The sequence below is a fragment of the Narcine bancroftii genome, unplaced genomic scaffold (assembly GCF_036971445.1).
Source record: "Narcine bancroftii isolate sNarBan1 unplaced genomic scaffold, sNarBan1.hap1 Scaffold_216, whole genome shotgun sequence".
Lineage (NCBI taxonomy): Eukaryota > Metazoa > Chordata > Chondrichthyes > Torpediniformes > Narcinidae > Narcine > Narcine bancroftii.
In genome coordinates, this window is record NW_027211951.1 from 80,667 (window position 1) to 108,120 (window position 27,454).

Genomic DNA, 27,454 nt, shown 5'->3' on the forward strand with positions numbered 1-27,454 from the left:
CCAGGAGGAGTGGAGACCTCTGTCGCGGCTCCTCGTGACATATCTGCAGGGTCCTACTGCCAGGCCATTCGCTGATGGCCCATGCCAGTCTAGCTCCATGCCTAAGGTGGTTGTGCATGGATTCAACACCCCAGAATTTTGAGGAAGCAGTGGAATGGCGCAGGGCAGAAAAGGAGAACAACCCCCCCCACCCCCGCACCCACCAACAACACCCCCCCCCCCGACAACACCCCCTCCCCCATCAAAGAAGGAGAACCCTTGGACAGTGCCCTGCAGAAGAGGAGATCACAGTAGCAGTCCAAGCTCTAGGTCAGGGCTCAGTGGATGGAGGCTTCATGCCGGGGCTTGGCCTACTTCCGACTGGCTTCCAGGGAGTAGGTATCCAGTGCAGAGGGTGCCGATAGCGAGCAGGACTCCCAAAGGGTCCCGTCGGCTTCTTAACACTTGGGGTTGAGAAGGGTGACACGGATGCTTTGATTTCAGGCTTACTGCTGGACTGAAGAAGAGGTTATGGGGGCGTGATTGGAGGAGATGGCAGGATCCATGCCATCTCAGTGCCTCTGATGGGTCTCTTGTTTTCTCACCTTGCTACTTGCACTTGATTAGAAACACATCTTTGTGCGCTCTTCAAGAGGAAACAAAGGAAAGATTTCTGTGCATTTTATGTACATGACAATAAATGGAATCTTGAATCTTTCAGACCCTGTGCTGATAAAGGAATAGCTGGTGCAATACTTGTGCTATGGTTGTCGCATTTAATTTTATTTCTCTGTGACATGTTGAGGGCTACATCTATTGGCTATCAGTACCCATCCTTGCAATCTTCTTGAACTGTTGGTGTGCTAGGTAAGGAGTTGGATTTGGCTCAGTGACAAGTGAAGGAACTCATTGTCCAGCTCAGGATAACTTGTGGTCTGGATGGAAATTTACAGCTAGTGACTGTTGCCTTCCCCTAGACGGTAGGTCTCGCAGACGAGGAAGGCTGCCAAAGAAACCTTCTGGCTTATGCGATCACACGGCAGCCATGGAGCACCTTGTGATGGAGAGAGCAAAAGTTCAGGGTGATGGAGGAGGTGTCAGACATGCAGCAGCTTTGGCTTGCCTGGAATTGAGCTTCAGAATCAGAATCAGGATTTATTATCATGAACAAGTCATGAAATTCGGTGTTTTGCGGCAACGTCATAGAGCAAACCATCTTATGACATTACGATAAAAAATAAAATAAAATATTAATAACAATAATAGTGGACGAAAAGTAAGGCCGTGTCTTTGGTTCATTGATCATTCAGGAATCTGATGGCAGCGGGGAAGAAGCTGTCCTTGTGCCACTGAGAGCCCGTCTTTAAGCTCCTGTATCTTTTTGTCAATGGTAGCAGAGTGAAGAGTGATGGTCTTTGAGGAGAGAGGCTGCTTTTTTAAGACACCGTCTTTGTAGTTGTCTTTGATGGAGTGAAGTCTGGTACCTGTGATGCTGCAGGTCAAGTTAACAACCTTCTTGTCCTGAGAGTTGGCGCCTCCGTACCAGGACGTGATGCAACCAGCAAGAATGCTCCCCACCTGCAGAAGTTTCTGAGAGTGTTCGGTGACATACTAAACATCCTCACACACCTTACAAAGTATAGCCATTGGCGAGCCTTCTTTGTGATTGCATCAATGTGGAGGCTCCAGGACAGATCCTTGGAGGTGTTGACACCAGGTACTTGACCCTCTCCACTACTGAGCTCTTGATGAAGACTGGATCGTGTTCTCCTGACTTACCCCTGAAGTACCCCTGAAGTTCACAACCATCTCCTTGGTTTTGCTGACGTTGAGGGCAAGGTTGTTATCATTGCACCATTCAACGAGCTGGTCTAGCTCCCTCCTGGACACTTCCTCATGAAAACTGTGGTGTCATCGGCAAACTTGAAGATGGCATTGGTGTATTCTGGTCACAGAGTAGTACTGCATGGAAACAGGCCCTTCAACCCATTATGTCCATTCTCACCCTTTGGCCCATCTTCACTGATTTGCCTGCACTATCTCCATATCCTTCTGTGTTGTACATGGGAGCATTTCATCATGTTTCTGACAGGTGCTTGAGCTGAATCACCTGACAAAGGTTACCCAGTCAATTAGAGGAGAATGTGAGCCAATGTAGATTGGTAGGAGAGTGGTCAATGCATTCAGAACTCATGGGTTAAAGCAGTAATGTTAGTAACATGACTGTGCCACTCAGAAAATTAAATTACTCTCACCCCTGCCAGTCAATGGTCTCTTTTGTAATCACATGTTCACTGGACTCACCCATCACTGTTGAAACCCTGGATGTTGACAGTGGAGGAGTCGGAGATGTTCGTAATGTTGAATGCCAGTGGGGTGATACAAAACTGCTTTGGAGACGGTCTGCTTCGCACTTGGATTGCACAAATGCTTCTTGCCCAAGACTGAATGTCACGAGATCTTGTGGATCCTTCCTGATCTAAGGAGTCGTAAATGAAGCTTAGGACAAAGACAAATATTAGAAACACCCCATGCACCTGTACTTATTTTGTAGGTCACAACTGAAGGCTGTTACTCTGAGGTAGAGAAGCCATGGGGTTGGGATTATTGACTTCCAACAAGCATCTTCCTTTATATAATGTATAACTACTGTGAATGGCGAGATGTCCTCTTGATGTCCATTGAGTTCAGTTTAACCAGGTCTACTCAATGCCACCCAGTCAAATGAAGCCTTCAGATTGAGGGCAGACAATCTCACCTCATCTGGAATTCTTTGGCCTTTGTTGGTACCAAGGCTACAACCTGCCGTGATTCAAGTGGTCTTGGTGGAACCCAAACAAGGTACCAACGAACGGCTGCCACTTGTTCGCTATTGGATAACAATTGTAGATTGATAGGGCCGGTCCTGCTCTTGTGAATTAACCAGAGCTGGGAATTCGTGGAGCACATGTTCACATGACTACAGCCACAGTGCTGCTTGGATCCAAAACCTTTACTGCATCGGGTGCTCTCAGTTATTCTTGATATCATGTGACATGGATTGAACATGGGGAGAACTGGCCTTTTTAGGGGTGGTATCTCAGAAAGGGGACTTTTTACACTGGTTCCACCTTCACAGAGGATGGGGACGTTGATGGAGTTTCCTCCTCTCATTAGCTATTTGATGGTGGTTACAGAGGGGAAGATGGCACAGAGAGACTGCCACTTTAGCATTGATTAGGGACATATTGTATACTGGGGACGGACAGGACCACTGGTCAGGAGGTTGACACTGGCAGGCAGTCTGGTGCTGGGGGTGAGAATGTAATTTTTAAAAGGCTGATTGGAAGATAGGTGCTGGCAGCATTCCTTTCTTTCTTGTTATGAGCAGGAGCTGATAAGAACTTCCTTATTTTGTAAGGTAGTAAAATACAATTAACTATTGAGTGAGGGACATGATCCTGATTAACGAACCTAGGAGAATTCTAAGGAATATATACTTGTATGGAGCAGTCTGTTCAAATGTTCTAGAAACCTAAGGGTCCGAGGGTATAAAATACATGACTTGTAAGTCATGAGGCAGACTCTCTTGGGGCAAGACAAGCTGTTTGTGGCAGTACTTCATGCTGTAAAGGAATTCTCATGCTTTGCAAAGTGATTAAAATCTGTTTGTGCAGCTGTATTCATGTTTGCTTTTAAACAACTAAAGGTCCACTTTAACAGGGAACAGAGGGGAGTGGGGGGTTGGGAATAGAGGCTGTTTGATGAGCACCTGTTTGAAGGTGGGTAAATGCATGTGGCTGGCCCTTGACTGAAGATGTGAGTTCAAATCCCATTATGAACCTAGGGAATATAACGACATAAATCCGGAATCAGTAATAGCATCCGTGGATTGCTGTAAAATCCCATCATTACAGGAAACCTGATGTCCTTACCCACTCTGACTTTACATGACTTATCTCTAAATGAGAGTCAATAAAGGCTGGCATTGGCACTCTTCACTGTACAGGCCCTTTGGCTCTCAATATGGTTCTGACCCATGTATTCATTAAAAAAGTACTAAATCCTCCATACCCCGTAACCCTCTATTTTTCTTCCATCCATGTGCCTGTCCAAGAGTCTCTTAAATCCCCCTAATGTTACAGCCTCCACCACCATCCTTCCACCACCATCCCTGGCAAGGCATTCCAGGCACCCTCAACTCTGCATTAAAAAAAACATACCCTGATGTCTCCCTTCAACTTCCCTCCCTTCACTTAGTACACATGTTCTCTGGTGTTTGCTATTCCTGCCCTGGGAAACAGGTGCTAGTTGCCCACCCTATCTATGCCTCTCATAATTTTGTAGACACGTATCAAGTCTCCTCCTATGTTCCAAAGAGAAATGTCCCATCTCTGACGACCTTTCCTCATAAGACTTATTTTCCTGGCATATTCCCTCTGCACCCTCTCCATAGCTCCCACATCCTTCCTATAATGAGGTGACCAGAAATGAACACAATACTCTTATGTGTGGTCTCTCCAGAGATCTGGAGAGTTGCAACATGACTTCTCTGCTCTTAAACTCAATCCCCCATTAATGAAGCCCAGCATCCCATAGGCTTCCTTAACTATGCTATCAACCTGTGCAGCAATCTTGAAGGATATATGGATTTGAACCCCAAGGTTTCTCTGTTCATCCACACTCTTAAATAACCGACCACTAACCATGTACTCAGCCTTCTGGTTTGTCCTTCAAAAATGCATCATCTCACACTTATCTGGATCAAACTCCATCTGCTATTTCTCTGCCCAACTCTGCATCCTGTCTGTATCCATTTCTAACCTTTGACAACCTTCACCTCTATCCACAACTCCTCCAACCTAACTTCTCCATCTTTTTGCCTCTTCATCCAAGTCATTAATAAAAATCATAAAGAGCAGGGTTTCCAGAACAGATCCTTGAGGTACTCCACTAGTCACTGACCTCCAGGCAGAATACTGTCCTTCCACTACTACTCTCTGCTTTCTACCTGTGAGTCCATTTTTTATCCACACAACTAAGGTTCCATGGATCCCATACCTCATTACTTTCTAAATGAGTCTCTCATGGGGGACCTTGTCAAATACCTTACTAAAATCCATATAGACCACTTCTACCAGCCTACCCTCATCAATTTATCATCTTACCTCCTCAAAAAAACTTAATTAGGCTCGTGAGGCACGACCTTCCCCTCACAAAGTCATGCTGACTATCCTTGAGTAGACTGCATTCCTCCAAATGCCCATAGGTTCTATCCTGAAGAATCCTCTCCAATAGTTTGGACCACACTGACGTAAGACTCACTGATCTATAATTCCCAGGATTCTCCCTATTACCTTTTTAAACGAGGAGTCTCCATTTGCCATTCTCCAGTCCTCTGGCACCTTCCATGTGGCCAAAATGGACTCAAAGATCATAGCTACTGCTCTAGCTATCTCTTTGTTCACTTCCCACAGCCACCTGGGGTATATTGCATACAGCCCCGGGGATTTAACAATTTCATGTTTTTAAGAAGATCCAACACTCTTCCTCTTCTTTAATCTTCACATTGTCCAGCTCACAGGCCTGTTCTACTCCAACCTCACCCTGATCAAGGAATTTTTCTTTTGTGAATACTAAAGCAAAATATTCATTTAGGACCTCCCCAATCTCCTCCACCTCCAGGCACATGTTGCCTCATTTATCCTTTAGTGGCCCCACCTTCATTCTTGTCATTATTCTGTTATTCAGAATGCCTTGGAGTTCTCCTTAATCCTATATGCCAAGGCCTTCTCATGCCCACTTTGAGCTCTCCTAAATCTTTTCTTAAGCTTCTTCCTGGTTACCACGTACTTCTCATGAGCCTTTCTTGTTTCCATCGTAACGATCCTTTTCCCAATTGAACACTTTCCCATTTTGTCTGCTTTTATCCTTATTCTTGCTAGGCTTAAGCAAAGGGAGGTATGGCCACTCTCACCAAAATGCTCCCCCACCGAGAGGTCCACCACCTGACTTGGTTCATTAGCCAGAATTAGATCCAGTACGGCCTCTCCTCTAGTTGGCCGGTACACATACTGTGTCAGGAATCCTTCTTGTACACTCCTGATAAATTCAGCCCTGTCTATCCCTCCTGCAGTCAGGAGGTGCCAACATCAGGGAAGTTTAAATCACCAGTAACTCCCACCCTGAATTTCCTCCACCATTCCAAAATCTGACTGCTTATCTGCTCCTCAGCATCCCAAGGGCTATTTGGGGGCCGAAAGACTACTCCTAGTACAGCGATTGCTCCCTTCCTTTTTCTGACTTCCACCCCACACTGACTCAGTGGACACTCCCTCTGCAGCCTCCTCCCTTTCTATAGCCATGATACTATCTCTAACCAGTAATGCTATTCCCTGCCCTCTCTTTTATCTCATCCTATTCCTTCTAAAACATCTAAACCCTGGTCCCTGCATCACCAATCCTGCCCTTTCTTCAGCCAAGACTTTGTAACGGCCACAACATTACGTATTGATCCATGCTCTAAGTTCATCCCCTTTATGTATTATTTGTCTGCATGTGTGTTATATCTGGTTGTGTGTCTGCATGTTTTTGCACCCAGGACCTGAGAACGTCATTTCATTGGGTTGTACTTGTGCAATCAGATGACAATAAATATGACTTGAGTTGACTTTATTCCTAATACTCCAAGCATTGAAATAGACATATTTCAACCCCTCTAACTGCTACATTTATGTTTTGTCTCCTCCGTGTCCTTCCTCACAATCTCAGAACACATAGCATCATGCTTTTGACCTTCTGCCCTATTCTCTGCACTCACAGTCTGGTTCCCTCTGGCTCCTGCCTTGGTGACCAGCAGCCCTTAGGATCCAGGAGACTTAAAGAGACAAGAGGAAATTATTCAAGTCATCACCTGGATCCTCAGTCCGTCTACAGGCCTTCCAGTACCAGAGATGCAACACCACACAACTTACTGTACTCCCTCTCTAGACCTCCAGAGGCCATGCATCCCATTGGAGTCCACCCAGCACTGCTAGGAGCCTCTAGAGGAGGAGTGTTCCTCAAGCGATCGTCACACTGAAACATAGATGAGCTAAGGTAGACTGTAACTGGTACTAATGCTTGGCCTGTGTGCACATTAATTACTGAGGGCTATCTAATCAGAATCAGAATCAGGTTTATTGCCATGAATAGGTCATAAAATTTGTTGTTTTTTAGCCGAGTTTATTGTGCACGACAGGTGCAAAATTGCTCTAAATTACATTTCTTTAAATACACTCTTTAAAAATAAACAATTAGTGTAAAAGAAGAGAAAAAAGTGAGGTCGTGTCAATGGTTCAATGAAGTTACTTTTTGCAATGTTGGTGTTTAGGCTTCAGGCTCTTGTACCTCCTTCCTGATGGTAGCAGTGATGGCCTGGGTGGTGAGGGTCTTGATGATACATGCTGCTTTCTTAAGACACCGCCTCTGTAGATGTCTTCGATGTGGTGAAGACTAACGCCCATGATTGTGTTGGCTGTGTTTACAGCCCTCTGGCATTTTCCTGTCCTGTGCATTGGCACCTCCACACCAGACCGTGGTGCAACCAGTCAGAATGCTCTCCATGTTCTACACCTGTAGAAATTTGCAAGTCTTTGCTAACATACAAAATCTCCTCAAACTCCTAATGAAATATAGCCCTCTTCATGATATCATCAACATGATGGCCCCAGGATCGATATCTAAGGTAATTGTAGAATGCCAATTAAATAATATTTTTGTTAAATTTTTTTAGACATACAGCACAGTAACAAGCCTTTTCGGCCTACGTGTCCGAGTCGCCTAATTATACCCTGGTACGTTTTGGAGAGTGGGAGGAAACCGAAGCCCCCAGAGGAAACCCACACAGACACGGGGAGAACGTACAGACTCCTTACAGACAGCATAGGATTTGAACCCTGGATCGCTGGCGCTGTAACAGTGTTGTGCTAAATGCTATGCTAACTGTGCCGCCCTAAATCTTCACAGATGTTGACACCCAGAAATTTGAAGTTCTTTTCTCTCTCCTCATCTGACCCCTTGGCCTGGACTGATTTGTGTTCTGGTTTTCCCTTCCTGGAGTCGACCATCAGTTCCTTAGCTTTACTAACTTTGAGTGCAAGGATCTTGTTGCACCACTCAACTAAGCTGATCTATCTCATTCCTCCCTTTTCAATATTTTTATATATTTTCCACAAATAAACATACATGTACAAAACCTTTATGGAATACATAATAATAATGACAAATTAGATAACTCAACAAACTATAAAGCATCCATGATACAAATATAAGAATATATCAAAAAGAAAATTTTATCATGCAAAGTGTGACTCTAAATATCTCACTCCTGTACACTTCCTCATTGCCGCCTGGGATTCTACTGAGAACTCTGGTGCTATCGGCATATTTGTAGTTGGCATTTGAATTGTGTCTCGCCACACAGTCATGGGTGTAGAGAGGGTAGAGCACTCATCCTTGAGATGCACCTGTGTTGATTGTCAGTGAGGAGACGCTGTTACTCACTCACACTTACTGTAGTCTTCTGATGAGGAAGTCAAGGATCCAGTTGCAGAGAGAGGTGCAGAGGCCCAGGTTTTGCTGACCAGTGCTCAGGGGATGATGGTGTTGAAAGCTGAGCTGCAATCGATGAAGCCCGGCCTGATGTACATGTTCTTGTTGAGGTGATCCAGGGCTGAGTGGAGAGCCAGTGAGATTGCAACTGCTGTGGAATGATTGTGGTGGTAGGTGAATTTCAGTGGGTCCAGGTGTTTATTTAGTCTTGTTCACCAGTAATGAAACACCACTGCCTCTGTCAGTCTCAATTGTATTACAAATAGAAATCAAAACCCACGCAGATGTTGGAAATCTGAGATAAAATGGATTTTGAGCATCTGCGATGGATTTTATTTCCCGATGCCGTCTGTCCTGCTGACTGTTTCCATGATATTCTGTTCATACAATCTTTATAGTCAGCTTGATGACCTCACAGGGAGTTTGGTTCCCATTCTCACTGCGTTTAAATTTGAAGCTCCCTATCAATGGATGCAGTTAGTTCCAAGCACACATGTAACCTAATATCTCTCGCTGCTGTTCATTTATTCTGCAGAGGGCAAGTGTGTCAGGGACGAAGAGGTGCTGCAAAATCTCCCGGTGGGCACAACTGCAACCTTTTACTTCAAAGACCTCGGCCCACAGGTTGGCTGGACCACGGTGAGTCTTCCTGCATCCACCAGCAATTGGAGCATGCCTGCTGGCAGGTCACCTGACATACGTCGGACATTGTGGCCATTAATAAAACTTGGTTGCCTGAGGGGCAGGACTGGCAGCTCAATGTTCTGGGCTTCCACTGCTGTTGATGTGAGAGAATCGGGGGGATGAAAGGGGAGGAGTGGCATTGCTCCTCAAGGAAAATATCACACCTGTGCTCAGGCATGACAGACCAGAAGGCTTGTCTATTGAGTCAATATGGGTGGAGCTGAGGAGCAGGAGGGGTAAGACCACGTTCATGGGGTTGTATTATAGTCAACCTCATATTATTGGACGAGCAAGTCTGTAGAGGGATAGCAGACGGCTGCAAGAAACATAAGGTTGTGATAGTAGGAGATTTTAACTTTCCACATATTGTCTTTGACTTCCATACTGTAAAAGGGCTGGATGGCTTGGAGTTTGTCAAAAGTGTATGTCAAGAGGTACCAACTAGAGAGAATGCAATATTGGAACTCCTATTAGGGAACGAGACTGGACAGATGACAGAAGTTTATGTAGGGGAACATTTTGGGTCCAGTGATCATAATGTCATTAGCTTCAAATTAATTATGGTGGAGAATAGGTTTAGGACTCGAGTTGAGATTCTAAATTGGAAAAAGGCCAATTTTGAGGAAATGAGAAAAGATCTAGAATGGATGGATTGGGTTAAGTTGTTTTCAGGCAAGGATGTGTGAGGTAAGTGGAGGGCCTCCAAAGGTGAAATTTTGAGAGTACAGAGTTTGTATGTTCCTGTTAGGATTAAAGGCAATGTAAGCAAGCATAGGGAACCTTGGTTTTCAGGGGATATTGGGGATCTGGTTTGGAAGGTGTATAGCAGGTATAGGCAACACAGAACAAATGGGGTACTTGAGGAGTATAAAAAATGCAAGAAATCAGGAAGGCTAAAAAAAAACATGAGGTTGCTTTGGCAGACAATGTGAAGTAAAATTCCTAATGGTTTCTACAGGTATATTTAAGAGCAATAAAGGATCGTAAGGGACAAAAATTGTTCCCTTGAAGTTCAGAGTGGTCAGCTTTGTATGGAGTCAAAAGAGATGGGGGAGATCTTTCTTTCCTTTTAAAAATATTTTTATTGAATTTAACATGATATTCTTAATGATTCTTAAGATTCATTTGGAACCTCGCCCATTACTTGCTTTGTTTGGTTTTTCCAGATAAACTTACATCGGCATCTCAGAAAAAAGTTTTAGCTTTTACCGCGCTGATAGCCAGACAAGCAATCTTAATGAAATGGAAAGATGATTCATCCCTTACTCATACACAGTGCTTGTACGATGTAATGTCCCATTGAAGTTTGGAGAAAATTAGATATAATATTAAAGATATAAAATTTCAATTTATGAAATTGTGGGGCCCATTCTTAGAATATTTTTTTTTATAATTGGAAGAATTAACAATTACTATATGTTCCAGAGGTTTTTTGTCTGTTCTCCGGGGGTTGCCAATGGATCCACATTATTGATTTTAAAAAATTAATTTAAAGGTAACCTTGATTAGAGGGAGGGGTTAGATTAAATTTAGTTTTATTTAAAAAATTTGTTCCCTTCATTTTATACAAATTATCTCAACAAATGGGTTTAACATGGTCGCATAGATCATTTCAATTAAATGTTTTTGAGGTATAGCAATTATTGAAGCAGTTTTATCTATTTTTTTTCATTTGCTTTTTTTAATGTGTATATGAATGAATTAATATGCAATTTTCAATTCTGTATTCATGCTTATATGTTAAACTCAATAAAATATTTAAAAGAGTTTAACATATTAATCCTACATACAAACTCTACTAATATATCAAAAAGCATGTCATATCATATCACAAATTAATATAAATGTAATTTTAAAAATCCATCCATAATTGTTGATTTAATATTATTCTGGATAGAAACCAATTGAGTTACTTGGTCAAAACCAAGTAATATCTGTCTAATTTGGTGATGTGATCGAGGATAACCATAATTAAAACCAGATATAACCAGTTAATTTAAACAAAAAGAATAAAACAAAAAAAACAAAAAAACAAAATCTAATCTACGCCCTCTCTCTAATCAACGTTATCTTGTAGAATAAAAAGTAAAATTATGACTCAAATAATGACCTTTAGAAACCAGACAGAGAATTGCTGAAGCATCCAAATTACTTAAATTTGCCAAACATGATCGTAATCTATGAATGGGCCCCACATCTTTTCAAATTGAAACTTTCTATCTTTAATGTTGTATCTAATTTTCTCCAAGCTTAAATAGGACATGACATCATGTAACCACTGTGTATGAGTAGGTGAAGAGTCATCTTTCCATTTCATTAAAACTGCTTGTTTGGCTATTAACGCACTAAAAGCTAAAACTTTCTCTTGAGGTGCAGGCACAAGTTTATCTGGTTCATGAGAAAAACCAAATAAGACAATTAAAAGGCATGAGTCTATCTTGATTTTAAAAAATAGTTGATGAAGATTGAAAAATGTTTCCCCAAAATCTTCTGGGGGAGATCTTAATTTTTTTTTTCCCATCAGTATTCACTCACGAAATGGTCACAGAATTGTCGGAAGTAGGGAAAACAAGCAATGAGGTCATAGACCTATACAAGTTAAAGAGGAGGAAGTGCTTGCTGTTTTAAAGCAAATAAAGGTGGATAATATCCCAGGGCCTGACAAGATATTCCCTCAGACAGTGTAGATATTGCAGGGGGTCTGGCAGAAATATTTAAAATGTCCTTAGCCATAGGTGAGGTGCCAGAGGATTGGAGAATAGATCATGTTGTCCCATTATTTAAAAAAAGGCTCTAAAAGTAACCCTGGCTCGTGCGCCTCACTTATTAGTAGGTTAATTATTGGAAGGTGTTCTAAGAGATTGGATATACAATTATCTGGATAGCCAGGAATTGATTAGGGAAAGTCAACATGGCTTTGTAAATGGAAGATTGTGTTTAACCAATCTTATAGAGTTTTTTGAGCAGGTTACCAGGAATGTTGATGAAGGAAAGGCCATGGATATTGTCTACATGGACTTTAGTAAGGCCTTTGACAAGGTTCCACATGGGAGGTTAGTCAAGAAGGTTCAGACGTTAGGTATTCATGGTGAAGTAGTAAACTGGATTTGACAATGAATGGATGGGAGAAGCCAGAGAGTAGTGGTGGATGATTGCCTCTCAGACTAGAGGCCTATGACTAGTGGTTGTCCTCAGGGATGAGTGCTGGGACCATTGTTGTTTGTCATCCATATCAATGATCTGGATGATAATGTGGTAAATTGGATCAGCAAGTTTGCAGATGAAATTAAGATGGGAGGCATTGTGGACAGCAAAGAAGGTTTTCAAAGCTTGCAGCGGGATTTGAACCAGCTGGAAAAATGGGCTGATAAAAGGCAGGTGGAATTTAAAGCAGACAAGTGTGAGGTGTGGCATTTTGGAAGGACAAACCAAGAAAGGACATACACGGTAAATGATAGGGTACTAAGGAATGCGGTAGAACAGAGGGCCTTGGGAATACAGCTATATAATTCCATAAGAGTGACATCATATGTGGATAGGGGTGTAAAGAGAGCTTTTGGCATATTTGCCTTCATAAATTAAAGTATTGAGTATAGGAGTTGGGACGTTATGGAAAAGTTGTTTAAGGTGAAATTTGGAGTATTGTGTGCAGATTTGGTCACCTAACAACGGGAAAGATCAATGAGATAGAAAGAGTGCCGAGAAGATTTACTAGGATGTTGCCCTTACTTCAGGAACTGAATTACAGAGAAAGGTTAAACAGGTTAGAACTTCATTCCCTGAAGCATCGAAGAATGAAGGGAGATTTGATAGAGGTATTTAAAATTATGAGGGGGATGGACAGAGTTAATGTAGATCGTATTTTTCCACTGAGAGTAGGTGAGATACAAACCAGAGGTCATGGCTTTTGGTTAAAAGGGGAAATATTTAGGAGGAACATTAGGGGGAACTTCTTCACATAGTGAGTGGTGGGGTTGTGGTATGAGCTGCCAGCAGAAGTGGTGAATGTGTGCTCAATGTTAACATTTAAGAAGAATTTAGACAGGTATATCGATGGGAGAGGTGTGGAGGGCTATGGATTGGGTGCAGGTCAGTGGGACTAAGCAAAAAGAATAGTTTGGCACAGACTAGAAGGGTCAAAGAGGAATAGTTCTATGGTTCTAAAGGCGCCAAGGTGTCAGCTGAGCCAAATTTCAAAGGGAGGTGAAAAGAGTTAATCAAGAGAGATGTGTTTATTACAGGTCCCCTTTCATTGAACAAAGGAAGTACAGGACAGTGCACAGTATTGTACCAACCTAACAACCTTCTCTAACAACTGTGTAGAATTTCCCTTCTGTATAACCCTCCATTTTTCTCAGTTCCATATACCTATCTGATCGTGTCTTGAAAGATCCCATTGTACCTGTCTCCAACACCATTGCCGGCAATGCACACCATGCAGCCACCATTCTGAGTGAAAAACATACCTCTACATACTCCCTATACTTACTCCCAAGCACTTTAAAACTATGCCCCCTCAGAAGCCTCTCATTATCTTGTCACCCATTATTCTCCGTCATTCCAAGGAGAAAAGATCAAGTTCAGTCAATCTATCTTCATAAGCCATGCTCTCCAATCCAGGCAATATCCTTGTAAATCTCCTCTGCATCCTCTCTAGAGCATCCACATCCTTCCTATGGTGAGGAGACCAGAAATGAACACTGTATCCAAGTGGGGTCTTACATATAGCTGCAACTCGAACCCATGTGCCTTCTTAGTCACACTCCTTTTTGACTGTCCTAAACAGTTTCCAACCTGTTAGAGGAACTGAGTTGCAGGAAAAGATTAAATAGGTTAGGACATTATTCCCTGGAACACAGAAGAAAGGGAAATTTGATAGTGGCATACAAATTTATGAGGGGCATAAACGGAGTAAATGTAAGTAGGGTTTTTCCTGCAAGGTTAGGTGAGACAAGGTCTAGAGGACATGTGGTAAGGGTGAGAGGTGAGATGGGAACATTGTGGTGGGGACTTCTTCATTCAGAGAGTGGTGAAAGTGTGGAATGAGCTGTCAGCTGAATGTTGGCTCAATTTTGACATTCAATAAAAATTTGCACAGGTACATGAAAGGGAGGAAAATGGTCCGGGTGCAGTCAGTGGGTCCAGGCAGAATAATAGTTCAGCACAGACTAGATGAGTCGTAGGGCCTGTTTCTCTGATGTAGTGTTCCTTGGTTCGCTGTGGTATGAAAGGCAACATTTGTTAATAAGGTCCCACAGAATCCAAAACACTCTGCCTGAAGAGATAGTGAAACTGACAAATAGCTCAACAAGGGAGTTAGACTAAGTACTTGAGGATGAGAATGTTATTGGAGCTTGATGGGATTTTTTTCAAAGAGCTGGCACGGGTATGATGGACTGAATGTTCTCCACTCCCATGGAGTTCAAGGCTTTTCGGTAGAAGGAGTCTCACTGCTTTCCATCAACAGCTTTGCTCTGTTCACCTGTTGCTGATCAGGACCATCATCTGACCCTTTCACCTTGGAGTCCAAGCCTGGTGCCTTTGCATTTTACTCCAATCACCCACCTCAATTACTTTCTTTCTCTGAGGAGAGGAGTAGCATAAAGCAGGGTAGTGGGATTTGGGTTCCAGCCTCACAGCTTCACCGACCCCAGGTTCAATCCTTTCAGCACGGAGTTTGGGTGTTCTCCGTGTGATTGCGTGGATATCATCCCACAACCTAAAGATATGTGAGCTGATAGTTGATTGGTTGCTGTAGATTGACCTTAGTGTATAGGGAAGTGATAAAGAAATATCCATGAATGGAAATACTTTGAGCTTAAGGCCCACTCTGGGTCTGAAGATGCTGTAAGTGCCTCGGGAGAAGAAGAACATTAATTACAGTTGAACACTGAAGGTGCAGAAGTTGCATCATGAAGAAAACAGAAGAAATCAGTTTGGTGGAGAATGTGAATGAAGTGAAGCGACATCAAGGTCAAGACGCTTGTAGCCCTTTGGTAAAGCAGGATTGACAGGAAGAGTTTATGGAAAATTGACTCCAAAGGGGTCCTCCTCTTGACAGGATGACTGGTAGGCAACATTTTCAAAACCTTGCCGGATGCTTCAGGAAGATGTACGAGACCCCATAGGATAGGAACATAAACAATAGCAGGAGCAGGAGATTTGACCCCTTGTGCCTATTGTGCTGTTCAATAAGATCATGGCTGCTTTTTAACCTCAATCCCAAGTCCATGGTCCATGAATCCATTCACATTTAAAAATCTATCAGAGTGGTAGCTGTGTGGAATGATCTTCCGGGAGAAATAGTGGCGGCGGAGTCAATTGTATTATTTAAGAAAAGGTTGGACAGGTATATGGATGAGAAGAAGATGGAGGGTTATGGGCATTGTGCAGGGAGGTGGGATTAGAAAGGGGTGTTTGGTTCGGTGCGGACTAGAAGGGCCTAATGGCCTGTTTCCGTGCTGTAATTGTTATGTTATGTTATATTATGTTATTCAGCGACCGAGCCTGAAGATTTAGTGCTCTCTGGGTGAAGAAATTTCTTCTCATCTTTGTTCTGAATGGCCAACCCTTTATTTTGAAACTGTGATCCTTGCTTCTTGAAACTCCAGATAGTTGAAATACCAACTCCACATCTACCCTGTTAAGCCAAGTGACAAATCTGTACCTTTCACTGAAATCACCTTCCATCCTTCCAAACTGCAGAGAATGAAGTCCATGTCTGCTTAATCTCTTCTAAAATTTGATCCCAGGAATCAATCTGGTGAACCTCTGCTGTGTTCCGTCTCTTGCAAGAATGTTCTTCCTTAGGACTCAATATTCCATGAGTGGTTTACTCAGAATGCAGATTTATTGTCAGAGATCATATACAATTCCAAGATTCTTTTTCCTGTGGGCAAAGCAGAATTAACACTTATTGGTAGTGTAAAACAAACTACACAGTGTAAGATGTAAACAAATAAAGAAATGTAAACAAACTACAATTCAGAGAGAGAAAAAATCAATAAAGTGCCAAGGTAAGATCCTTAACTGAGTCCCTGATGGACTTTATTGATGAGGATGGTGGAGGGGTAACAGTTGTGCTTGAACCTGATGGATGTGAGTCTTATGACATCTATACCTCTTTCCTGATGGCAGAGGCGAGAACAGAGTGTGTGCTGGTGGTTTGGTTCCTTGATGATTGCTGCTGGTCTTCAACAGCAGCGTTCCCTGTAGATGTTCTCGATATTGGGGAGGGTTTTGCCTGTGATGTCCTGGGCTGCATCCACTACCTTTTGCAGGGATTTAAGCTCAGGAGCATTGGTGTTCCCAAACCAGACCATGATATAGTTGATCAACACACTTTCTGCCACACCTCTGTGGAAATTTGCCAGGGTTTCCGATGTCATACCAAACCTCCACAAACTCTAATGCTAAACCTTTACACTAAAATCCCCCAGTACCTACTTCCCTTCCTCATTGTCTGCAGGACCTAAACATTAATACTAAAGGAGTAGTTCTCTGTGAACATTAAAACCTTTCCTTTTCTCACCATTGGGAAAGTGCTCCAGTAAGACCTCCAATCTAGGTACAACCACAGAAGATCTTGTAATCATTTCAGAAAGAATTCTCAAGGCCACCAAGTCGTCCATGCCTCAATGGATACTGATCACTTCTGGGATGGTCCATCCTGTTCCGTTATCTCATTCATGACATAGCAGCATGGGAGCAACAGAAATGCCACCACAAGCAAATTAATATTAACAGATCTCAAGAACCCTGCAAGGCAAGCTCATTGAACTGCAACTCACGCATGATCTGACAGGAACCACAGTATGTTCACATTATCTGTACTGTCCTGAAACCCTCCAGAATTAGATCCCGCTAAGACCTTACTTCCAGAAAACACTGGATTGGGCTTCTTGAAAGTGACTGGGAGGTCCAGGAGGATTCTTGGATTTGAAACTCCATCACTCCACTGGGAAAATAATAAAGAGGCAAGCAAAGTCTGATGTAGAAACACAAAATGCTGGAGAATCTCAGCAGGTCAAACAGTGCCCTTTATATAGCAAAGGTAAAAATACATGTAGCGCGTCGAATAACTCAAAGACTTGTTGACTCAAACCAAGGCTTTTATTACCAAAAGACTGGAGCATAGTACATCGAGGTCAACCAGTCCAGACTGACCTAGATCTGGTTAGGTGCAGCCCTTTATGACCTGGCCAGTAGGTGTGGCTACGGCTCTCAGCCAATCACTACTACTGCATGCATATACAGTGTTTTGGGCTTGAGCCCTTCATCAAGGAATGGAAAAATGTTGGCAGGTGTCTATTGTTTGAACGCCTGCCGACATTTTTCCAGCTCAAGCCCAAAACGTCGGTTATGTATCTTTACCTTTGTTATATAAAAGACACTGTTTGACCTGCTGAGTTTCTCCAGCATTTTGTGTTTTTACTTCAACCACCGTGTCTGCAGATTTTGAGTTTTCCTTCAAGCAGAGTTTGTTGCCTAACAAGCAACATGATTAAAGGACACAGGGTGGAGAAAGGAGAATGGGTGAATCTTTGGCTCGCCCATTCTGATGTGAAGCAAGAATTGAGAGGATGAATAGGCAGTCAGTGATTTCTGGAAGAAGTATTTTGAAGAACCCTTCAGCCAAGACTCTGTCCTTGATGCAAGTGTCCTTGGTTGCATCCCCCAGTAAATGATCTGATCCAGCTTCACTGCCTTGTCAACAAGGTCTTGGGAATGGAGAGCATCCGCCCATTGCATTTACAAAGCAGCTTGAAGGAGAAGGGTTCTCAGTCTGATATCCCATTTAGACTTGCTGGTGGACCTCTCGTTCCAGATTGAGGGCCATCTCTCAGAGAAGATGGTGAAATTCTCCAAGACCTGCAGTACAGTAGAACAACTTTCGGCCAAACAAGGAAGAGATTGTCATGAAGTTCAATGCTCATAGTCTTATCGGCAGCAGTGATTCCTGCCCTCTTGGACACGTCACAGACTTGGATTATCAACAGGAGCCTCCTCAAAGCATTGAAGAGCTATCAGCAATGCAAAATTCTCCAAAACTACTGGAAGGATGGGTCAGTAAGTTTGTAGATGGCACGAAGGTTGGAGGTGTTGTGCATAGTGTAGAAGTTTGCTGTAGGATATAGACAAGATGCAGAGTTGGGTGGAGAAGTTGCAGTTGGAGTTCAACCGGATAAATGTGAGGTGATGAATTTTGGAAGGCCGAACTTGAAGTTGGAGTATATGGTTAATGGTTGAATTTAAAAGTGTGGAAAAACGGGGGGACATTGGAGTTGAATTCTATAGATCTCTCAAGGTCACTGCGCAGGTTGATAGGGTAGTTAAGAAGGCCTACGGTATGGTAGCCTTCATTAATAGGGGGATTGAGTTCAAGAGTCGAGGGGTAATGTTGCAGCTCTATAAAACTCTGGCTAGACCGTACTTGGATTATTATGCTCAGTTCTGGTCGCCTCATTACAGGAAGGATGTGGAAGCTTTATAGAGGATGCAGATTTACCAGGATGCTGTCTGGATTGGAAAACATGTTTTTACGAGGCAAGGTTAGCAGACTAGGGCTTTTCTTTTTGGAGTGAAGAAGGAGGTCTATGAGATTGTGAGAGGTATAGATAAGGTAGACAGCCAGCACCTTTTTCCCAGGGAAATATCAGAGGACATCTGTACAAGATGAGGGGAGGAAAGTTTAGGGGGAGACATCAGGGGTAAATATTTTTACACAGAGAGGAGTGGGTGCCTAGAATGCATTGCTGAGGTGGTGGTGGAGGCTGGTTCATTTGGGACATTAAAAAGACTCTTAGACAGGCTCATGATGTATGAAAAATAGTGTTATGGCTGTGAGGTCAGGAATTGGTGCCAGTCGATGAAGTAGACAAAGGCGATGTGGTCAAACAATAATCATGGTTTTTATTAGTAGAAACTAATGGTACAATAATGCAAGACAATTATACCCAAGGGGTGTGCCCTTAACAGTAGAGATAATGCGCAGCCAATGTTAGTACAGCAAGGCTCGCCAGAGGGGAAGACAGGCAGCTTGGCAGAGATTCACCACAAGGTTTAAATAGGTTGGCACAACATCGTGGGTTGAAGGGCCTGTTTTGTGCTGTAATGTTCAATGTTCCAACCAATGTTAATGATTCTCTCCAAGTCTAACATCCCCAGCAGTGAGGTCCTAATTATACTTGTTCACCTCTGGAGTCAAAGCCCAATACCAAATCCCCGAAACAGACTCTCTCCTCCAAACTCCATCAGGGGAAGAGGTTACCAACAGAACAGAGGATATCGTCAATTCACTTTTTCTAAGTGTAATATCCCTCCTGACCTGCGGCCCATTATCTCTCAAAATGGATGGTGCTGGAAACCTGGAGCCCACTTGCTGGGATCACACAGAAGGCCAGTGTAAGCCCATAAACGATGCAGGCTCCAGACCCGAAATGTTGAACAACCATTTCTCTCCCTGGATGCTACATGACCTATTGAAGTCTCAGTAGCTCCTCTGTTAGTTTAAGGTTCCAGCTCCCGCAGTTCTTGTGTGACCCCATCAGAAGCCTCCTGCTTCACGTGGTAGAGTCTGATGACCCCACATGAGCTAACCCATGGAACAGTGGAAGCGAGTCATCCTGGAATCTGAGGCTCTGTGGAGGAGGAAGAGTGATGGTGTGGACTTCTTCTTCTTTGGCTTGGCTTCGCGGACGAAGATTTATGGAGGGGGTAAAAAGTCCACGTCAGCTGCAGGCTCGTTTGTGGCTGACCAGTCCGATGCGGGACAGGCAGACACGATTGCAGCGGTTGCAAGGGAAAATTGGTTGGTTGGGGTTGGGTGTTGGGTTTTTCCTCCTTTGCCTTTTGTCAGTGAGGTAGGCTCTGTGGTCTTCTTCAAAGGAGGCTGCTGCCCGCCAAACTGTGAGGCGCCAAGATGCACGGTTTGAGGCGTTATCAGCCCACTGGCGGTGGTCAATGTGGCAGGCACCAAGAGATTTCTTTAGGTAGTCCTTGTACCTTTTCTTTGGTGCACCTCTGTCACGGTGGCCAGTGGAGAGCTCGCCATATAATACGATCTTGGGAAGGCGATGGTCCTCCATTCTGGAGACGTGACCCATCCAGCGCAGCTGGATCTTCAGCAGCGTGGACTCGATGCTGTCGACCTCTGCCATCTCGAGTACCTCGACGTTAGGGGTGTGAGCGCTCCAATGGATGTTGAGGATGGAGCGGAGACAACGCTGGTGGAAGCGTTCTAGGAGCCGTAGGTGGTGCCGGTAGAGGACCCATGATTCGGAGCCGAACAGGAGTGTGGGTATGACAACGGCTCTGTATACGCTTATCTTTGTGAGGTTTTTCAGTTGGTTGTTTTTCCAGACTCTTTTGTGTAGTCTTCCAAAGGCGCTATTTGCCTTGGCGAGTCTGTTGTCTATCTCATTGTCGATCCTTGCATCTGATGAAATGGTGCAGCCGAGATAGGTAAACTGGTTGACCGTTTTGAGTTTTGTGTGCCCGATGGAGATGTGGGGGGGCTGGTAGTCATGGTGGGGAGCTGGCTGATGGAGGACCTCAGTTTTCTTCAGGCTGACTTCCAGGCCAAACATTTTGGCAGTTTCCGCAAAGCAGGACGTCAAGCGCTGAAGAGCTGGCTCTGAATGGGCAACTAAAGCGGCATCATCTGCAAAGAGTAGTTCACGGACAAGTTTCTCTTGTGTCTTGGTGTGAGCTTGCAGGCGCCTCAGATTGAAGAGACTGCCATCCGTGCGGTACCGGATGTAAACAGCGTCTTCATTGTTGGGGTCTTTCATGGCTTGGTTCAGCATCATGCTGAAGAAGATTGAAAAGAGGGTTGGTGCGAGAACACAGCCTTGCTTCACGCCATTGTTAATGGAGAAGGGTTCAGAGAGCTCATTGCTGTATCTGACCCGACCTTGTTGGTTTTCGTGCAGCTCCCTCAACAGCCCCTAAGGCTAGAGCTGGATGAGGTTCCCACCCTGGATGAGACATATAAGGCAATCGAACAACTGAAAAGTGGCAAAGCAGCAGGTATGGATGGAATCCCCCCAGAAGTCTGGAAGGCTGGCGGCAAAACTCTGCATGCCAAACTGCATGAGTTTTTCAAGCTTTGTTGGGACCAAGGTAAACTGCCTCAGGATCTTCGTGATGCCACCATCATCACCCTGTACAAAAACAAAGGCGAGAAATCAGACTGCTCAAACCACAGGGGAATCACGTTGCTCTCCATTGCAGGCAAAATCTTCGCTAGGATTCTACTAAATAGAATAATACCTAGTGTCGCTGAGAATATTCTCCCAGAATCACAGTGCGGCTTTCGCGCAAACAGAGGAACCACTGACATGGTCTTTGCCCTCAGACAGCTCCAAGAAAAGTGCAGAGAACAAAACAAAGGACTCTACATCACCTTTGTTGACCTCACCAAAGCCTTCGACACCGTGAGCAGGAAAGGGCTTTGGCAAATACTAGAGCGCATCGGATGTCCCCCAAAGTTCCTCAACATGATGGTGTGGACTACATTACCACCTATTGTCCATGATCTGCAATTGCATGCAAATTACAATATATTATTAAACTATTTACTGTGCCCTTGGGGCTTTTGGTCCATCCTTGGTGTACTTAGTTATTTCTTACCTTTCCAGCCTTTCTCTCGGTTCATCTTCACAACCTAATCCAGAGGGTGGAGGGTATTCCCTTGGTTTTGAGACTGTCTGACCAGGGAAGGAGAGAACCATCTTGTTGGGAATTTGTCCTTTCCTTCCATCCGATGGTTGGTAGATAGGGTTGGCGCCAGAATGAGTGTTAGAGGGCGCATTAGGGTAACCAGGAGGAGGGCATAGTCTGACAGTTGTAAAGTCGATCAGTGGTGAGGGGGGGGGCCTGATGGTGACCTACCTGCTGAGTGGACGTAAACCTTGTGATAGTCCAGATCTATCACCAATGTATATAGTGTATATAGTTACAGTATCTAGACTGTGCTTACAGCGATTGGCTGAGAGCTTAGCCACGCCTACTGTCTGGGCCTTAAAGGGTTGTGTCCCTAGTCAGGTCGGATCATTCTGGACTGGTCGGCCACCTGTGAAGAGCTCCCGTCTTTTGCTAATAAAAGTCTTGGTTTGGATCAACAAGTCTTTGGTTCTTTCGACGAGCTCTACAAGCCTCCTCTGTCTCTCTGATGTAGCAACTGAAAGTGCTGGTTTTATTGCATGGAGAGTCACCAATTAGACGCTAGTGATGCGGGCGGTGGTGGGTCTGACAGCGTGCATCAAACTGGACGCTAGTGACACCTGATGCTAGTGACATGTGATGCACACTAGTGACATGGAGTGGGGAGGATCTGACAGTATGCATCAAAATGGACACTAGGGATGCTTGACAAATGCTAGTGATGCAGTGTGGGGAGGGTCTGACAGCATGCATCTAACTGGATGCTTGTGATGCTTGATGCATGCTAGTGACGCGGGTGGGGGTGGATCTGACAGCGTGCATCAAACTGGAGGCTAGTGACTCTTGACGCACACTAGTGACGTGGGCGGGAGTGGGTCTGGCGGCGAGCAATGGCTGCAAGCATATGGGGGCACAGCACCTTGCGGGGAGCAAGTCACACAAGCATATGGGGGCACTACCTCGCAAGGAGGGGCCATGCCCTTGAACACCCCTCCTTGGCACCGACCATAGACAGGGTCAGTGCTTGGTTGTCAGGTGCTGGTAGGTAGGACTGCCACAATGAGGGACCATCGCAGACAGAAACCAGGAGCCTGGCCCAACGCGTGGAGCTGCAACTTTGGGTGCTGGACCAGAGGTAGAGGGGACAGGAAAATGAAAACAAAGTGAAACTTAACTACATCTTGATGGGGAACACTGTGAGACAACATCCCACTTTCCTTCAGATCCCCCTCGTCTTTCAACATCTTATTGTGTGGTACAACAGGTTGAGATTTTGCGCACAAGGTTAAGGACTTTCCATCTTGCATCTTGCGTATTTTGATTGTCATGTTCAGCTGCCCTCTTTGTGTCCTTTGTACTTTGTAGGTGTTCCTGACAGAGTACGCAGGCCCACTCTTTATCTACCTGCTGTTCTATTCCCGCCTACCTTTTATCTATGAGGAGGAGTATGAATTTACCACCAGTCCTCATACTGTGGTGCAGTAAGTATGCAAGAATGGTGCTTTGGTCTTTTAATATCTCAGTTGAAGACAGGCCTGGATTCCACTGAGAGAGGGGAAGAGTTCGTGACCCTAATCTTGCGATTATTTCAAGGAGGAATCAAAACAGTATCCAGGTTTCCCAAGGTTGCTGAGAAGTTTTCTTCCCCTGAAACAATTCTCCCTGATGAGCTTGGGTGCCCTTTGGGAGATGGGTTTGACTCGAAGTCCATGGTGGCTCTGCATTAGTGATGGTGTTGGGGAGGGGAATCTGCAGAAATCCAATCTGACCCCGTGGGGAGACCAAGGAGAAGGTCATGTCTCTGGGGTGAGGCCCATCAGTGCAGAGAAAGAATCATAGAGTCATTGAGCGGCACATCATGAAAAGAGACCTTACGACCCAAGTCATCCATGCTGAAGAAGTTGCTTATCTGACCTACTCCCATTTGACCAATATTTTTCCAAACATTATCCATGTGCGTGTCTAAATGTCATAATTGTAACTGCCGCCGCAGCCTCCTTTGGCAGCTTGCTCTACGTACCGTCTGGAGGGACAAGTTGTCCCTCTCGTCCTTTTTAAGCCTTTCCCACCTCACCTTCAATCGACACCCCTTTAGTTTTAGACTTCCCTACCCTGGGGAAAAGACTGCAACCATTCCCCTTATCTGTACTTCTCAGGATTTTATAGACCTCTATAAGGTGTTCTTAGCCTCCTATTCTCCAAGGAGAGAAGCCCTATCCTATCCAGTCTTTCCATAAGACGCAGGCCATTCATCCCATTGAGTCTATCTTGCCATTCCATTTGCCATCCTTTTCAAACCCATTCTCCTGCCTCATAACTCTTGAAACCCTGCCTGATCAAGATCATCTATGCATTAAGTACGCCCAATGACTTGGCCTCCACAGCTAACCGGGGCAATGAAATTCCACAGATTCACTGCCCTCTCCTTACAACTCAAACCATCCAGTTCTGGTGACGTCGCCAGGAGAGAGTTTGGGAAAAGCGGCACATTTGGCTCTTGCAGGCAGCTTTCCTCACACATTTATCTCCTTGTCTCTTGCAGCTTGGCTGGTTTTTGCCATTCTTTCCACTACGTCAAAAGGCTGATTGAAACGCTGTTTGTGCATCGATTCTCTCATGGCACAATGCCTCTGCGCAACACCATCAAGGTAAGAACTTCCAAGCAGTTGACCTATAATGAATTCTCATTCACAATTGACTGAAAGCCATTGCTCAATGGATCTGGGAGTATTGCATGTGGTTGGTACTTGATCACAGATGTAATACTGTTCAAATGACAGTGTTTATTGCAATTACTTTGATTTCTTCGTATTAGAAGGACAGCCATTTGAAGGTATCTTCTCAAGCTTTTTTGTAAATAGTGTTGAACGAGAGTTAGCTGAGGCTGAGGTTGTAGTGCCAGGGAAACTCAGCACATCACGCAAGTTCGATAGGAAATCAAGGGTAACCAGTGTTTTGGGCCTGAGTCTTTCATCAAGGTATGGCTGAATAAAAATATGGGGGGGAGGAGAGGAGGGAGGGGTGAGCACAAGGTAAGAAGTCAAAGGTGGATACAGGTGGGAGGGTAGAAGAGAAAAAAGCTGGGAAGACATCAGGGGTGAGGGTAGCTCTGAGTGGAAAGATGAAAGGGATGGGGGATGGGAGCTGGAGGATAGGAGACAGAGGGGTTGGGAAAGAGGGAGACCTGGGGTGAAGGGTTTGTATAGGCATCCACTGTGGGGAGCTGGATGGACTACAGGTGGAGGCTTTTGAAAATGAGACAAGCACAATATCCCATTTAATTAGTGAGACTCTTTCAGGAATTGAGAGAGAAAATGTTGCTCTGGGATTCACTGTAAGTCCCTTTTACACTTGCAACCACTAAATTCAGTGTCCCGGGATAGAAATGGCATTTTTGCTGTTCACATTTGACCACTTCTAACTGGGATACTGCACGCTTTAACACTTGCAAGGAGCCACCCCCGGGGTTAGGACTGTTCTAACTTCTACCAGTGACGACATGATGCATTGAGTAATGGAGGACCTGCCCTAAATCCTGATCAATGTATTATGACCTTATATTTGGACAAAATTAACTGTGCCTAATTATAATGTAATTAAGCTTTAGGTACAGCACAGTAAGAGCCCTTCAGCCCCTGTTGTTGATGTGCCGACCTATATAAATCTTTATGAGGGAAAGTGGGAAAGTGTTAGTAATAGCGGACAATTTTTAAACAGTGTGGGAAAGTTGGCAGTCCCATAGCGCTCAATTTATATAGCGTGGGATAGTTTGTAGCGCTATCTTGCACAATTCATACAGCATGAGAAAGTTGGTGGTATTATTGCGAACAAGATAAACAGCGTGGGGAAGTTGGTAACACTAATGCGCACAATATATAAATACTGCGGGAAAAAGTGATGGCGGACCTGCCCTCCCAGAATGCCGTGCGGCAGAGAAAGGGCACGGAGCACACATGGAGGGGTTTATCTGCCGCACAGCATTCTGAGAAGTCAGATCCACCATCGCTTTTCTCCACAGTCTTTATAAATTGTGTGCTATAGCTCTACCAACTTTCCCACGCTGTTTAAAAATTGTCTGCTATTACTATTTACTGTTATTTATTTCCTCTCTCTCCCACCCCCCTTCCCCCGCTGTGACTTTCTCACAGCAAAGTTTATACCTTCATTTTAATCTTTTCTTCCTTCGCATTCCTGCCCTCATGCAAAAACTTGGTCATTTCTATCCCAGAATGCAATTGTTCATTCTACACTTGCCTGATTGCAACACCGGCATTTGCAGATGGCAGGGATTGTACGAGGGGTCGAGGCCGTCTGTCCCTGGTATGAGATGACGGTGGTTTTGAGATTTTCCTTTCACGCTAGACCCTTTTTAGGTCGAATGGCTGCTAATTCCTGGGACCACTTGCAAGGCTTGTGTGAACTTGAAGAGATCCCATTGTAAGCCTTCGTTTATGCTCACCTTTCTCAAAGATGAGAATAACCTGGTAATCCCTCAAGGGGGCTGGTCTTTGATTGTGGCTTTACTCTCTGTTCAATAGTCTCATCCTTTTATTTCATAAGAACTGAATGAGCAGGAAGTGGGTCCAGCCACCCACCAATACTCCCGTGGCCAAAGGCAATCTTCTCCACACCCCACAAACCTGTGAGTCAATTTGAGACTGACCGAGGGAAACTCCCATCACTTGTGCGGTTTGTTCACCACGAGTGGCAATGCCTTACTGTCAGAACTTTAAAGGGTGCAATCAGAAAATATTCCTTCACACAAAAAGAGCAGGGGAAATCTGGAACACACTCGGCCAAAATTGTTAGATCAATGGGAGATGAGGTTGAGGGATTTTATTCAGGCAAAGTTGTGGAGATAGGGCAATAAGGCAGCACTTGGAGTTTAAGCAAGGATCTTCGAGGAACTAATTGAATTGGTTGGATTGGCCTGGGCTTGTGGACTTCCTCCTGGCCCCATATTATGTGTGAACAATCATGAGAGATAGCTTTGGGCAAATTATTTGCAGCAAAGAGAAGAGCCTGAGCTGCTCTACTTACCTGTCAGCCAACCACACGCATGAAAGCTAAGGAGGTCAGAATCAAAATCAAAATTTATTGTCAAGAACTTTTCATGAAATTTGTTGTTTTGCATCAACACTACAGTGCAAATATTGCTATAAATTGCATTTCAAAATTAATTAAATAGTGTGTGAAAATAACAAAGAGTGAGGTAATGTCAGTGGTTCACTGCCCATTCTGAAATCTGATAACAGAGGGGAAGGAGCTGTCCTTGTGCCACTGAATGCTCATCTTCAGGCTCTTTTCCAGATGGTAGCAGGGCAACACGGTTGGCGTAGTGGTTAGCTCAGTGCCTTTACTTCACCAGTGATCGGGACTGGACCAGGATTCGAATCCCGCGCTGTCTATAAGGAGTTTATACATTCTGCCTGTGTCTGCGTGGGTTTCCTCCAGGGGCTCCAGTTTCCTCCCACCCTTTAAAAACTTACCGGGGTGTAAGTTAATGGGGTGTAAATTGGGCAGCACGGACTCATAGGGCTGAATTGGCTGTCTA

The 27,454-nt window shown here is 44.3% G+C and overlaps 1 protein-coding gene across 1 annotated transcript in view; it reads left to right on the forward strand.

Moving 5' to 3' along the window:
* Window positions 1–27,454, forward strand: part of LOC138750647 (very-long-chain enoyl-CoA reductase-like) — a 49,494-nt gene that overhangs the window by 6,598 nt on the left and 15,442 nt on the right. The window contains exons 4-6 of the mRNA XM_069912749.1: window positions 9,086–9,189; window positions 23,266–23,381; window positions 24,443–24,548. Coding sequence (XP_069768850.1) covers window positions 9,086–9,189; window positions 23,266–23,381; window positions 24,443–24,548 — 326 coding nt within the window. The remainder of the gene's footprint in view (window positions 1–9,085; window positions 9,190–23,265; window positions 23,382–24,442; window positions 24,549–27,454) is intronic.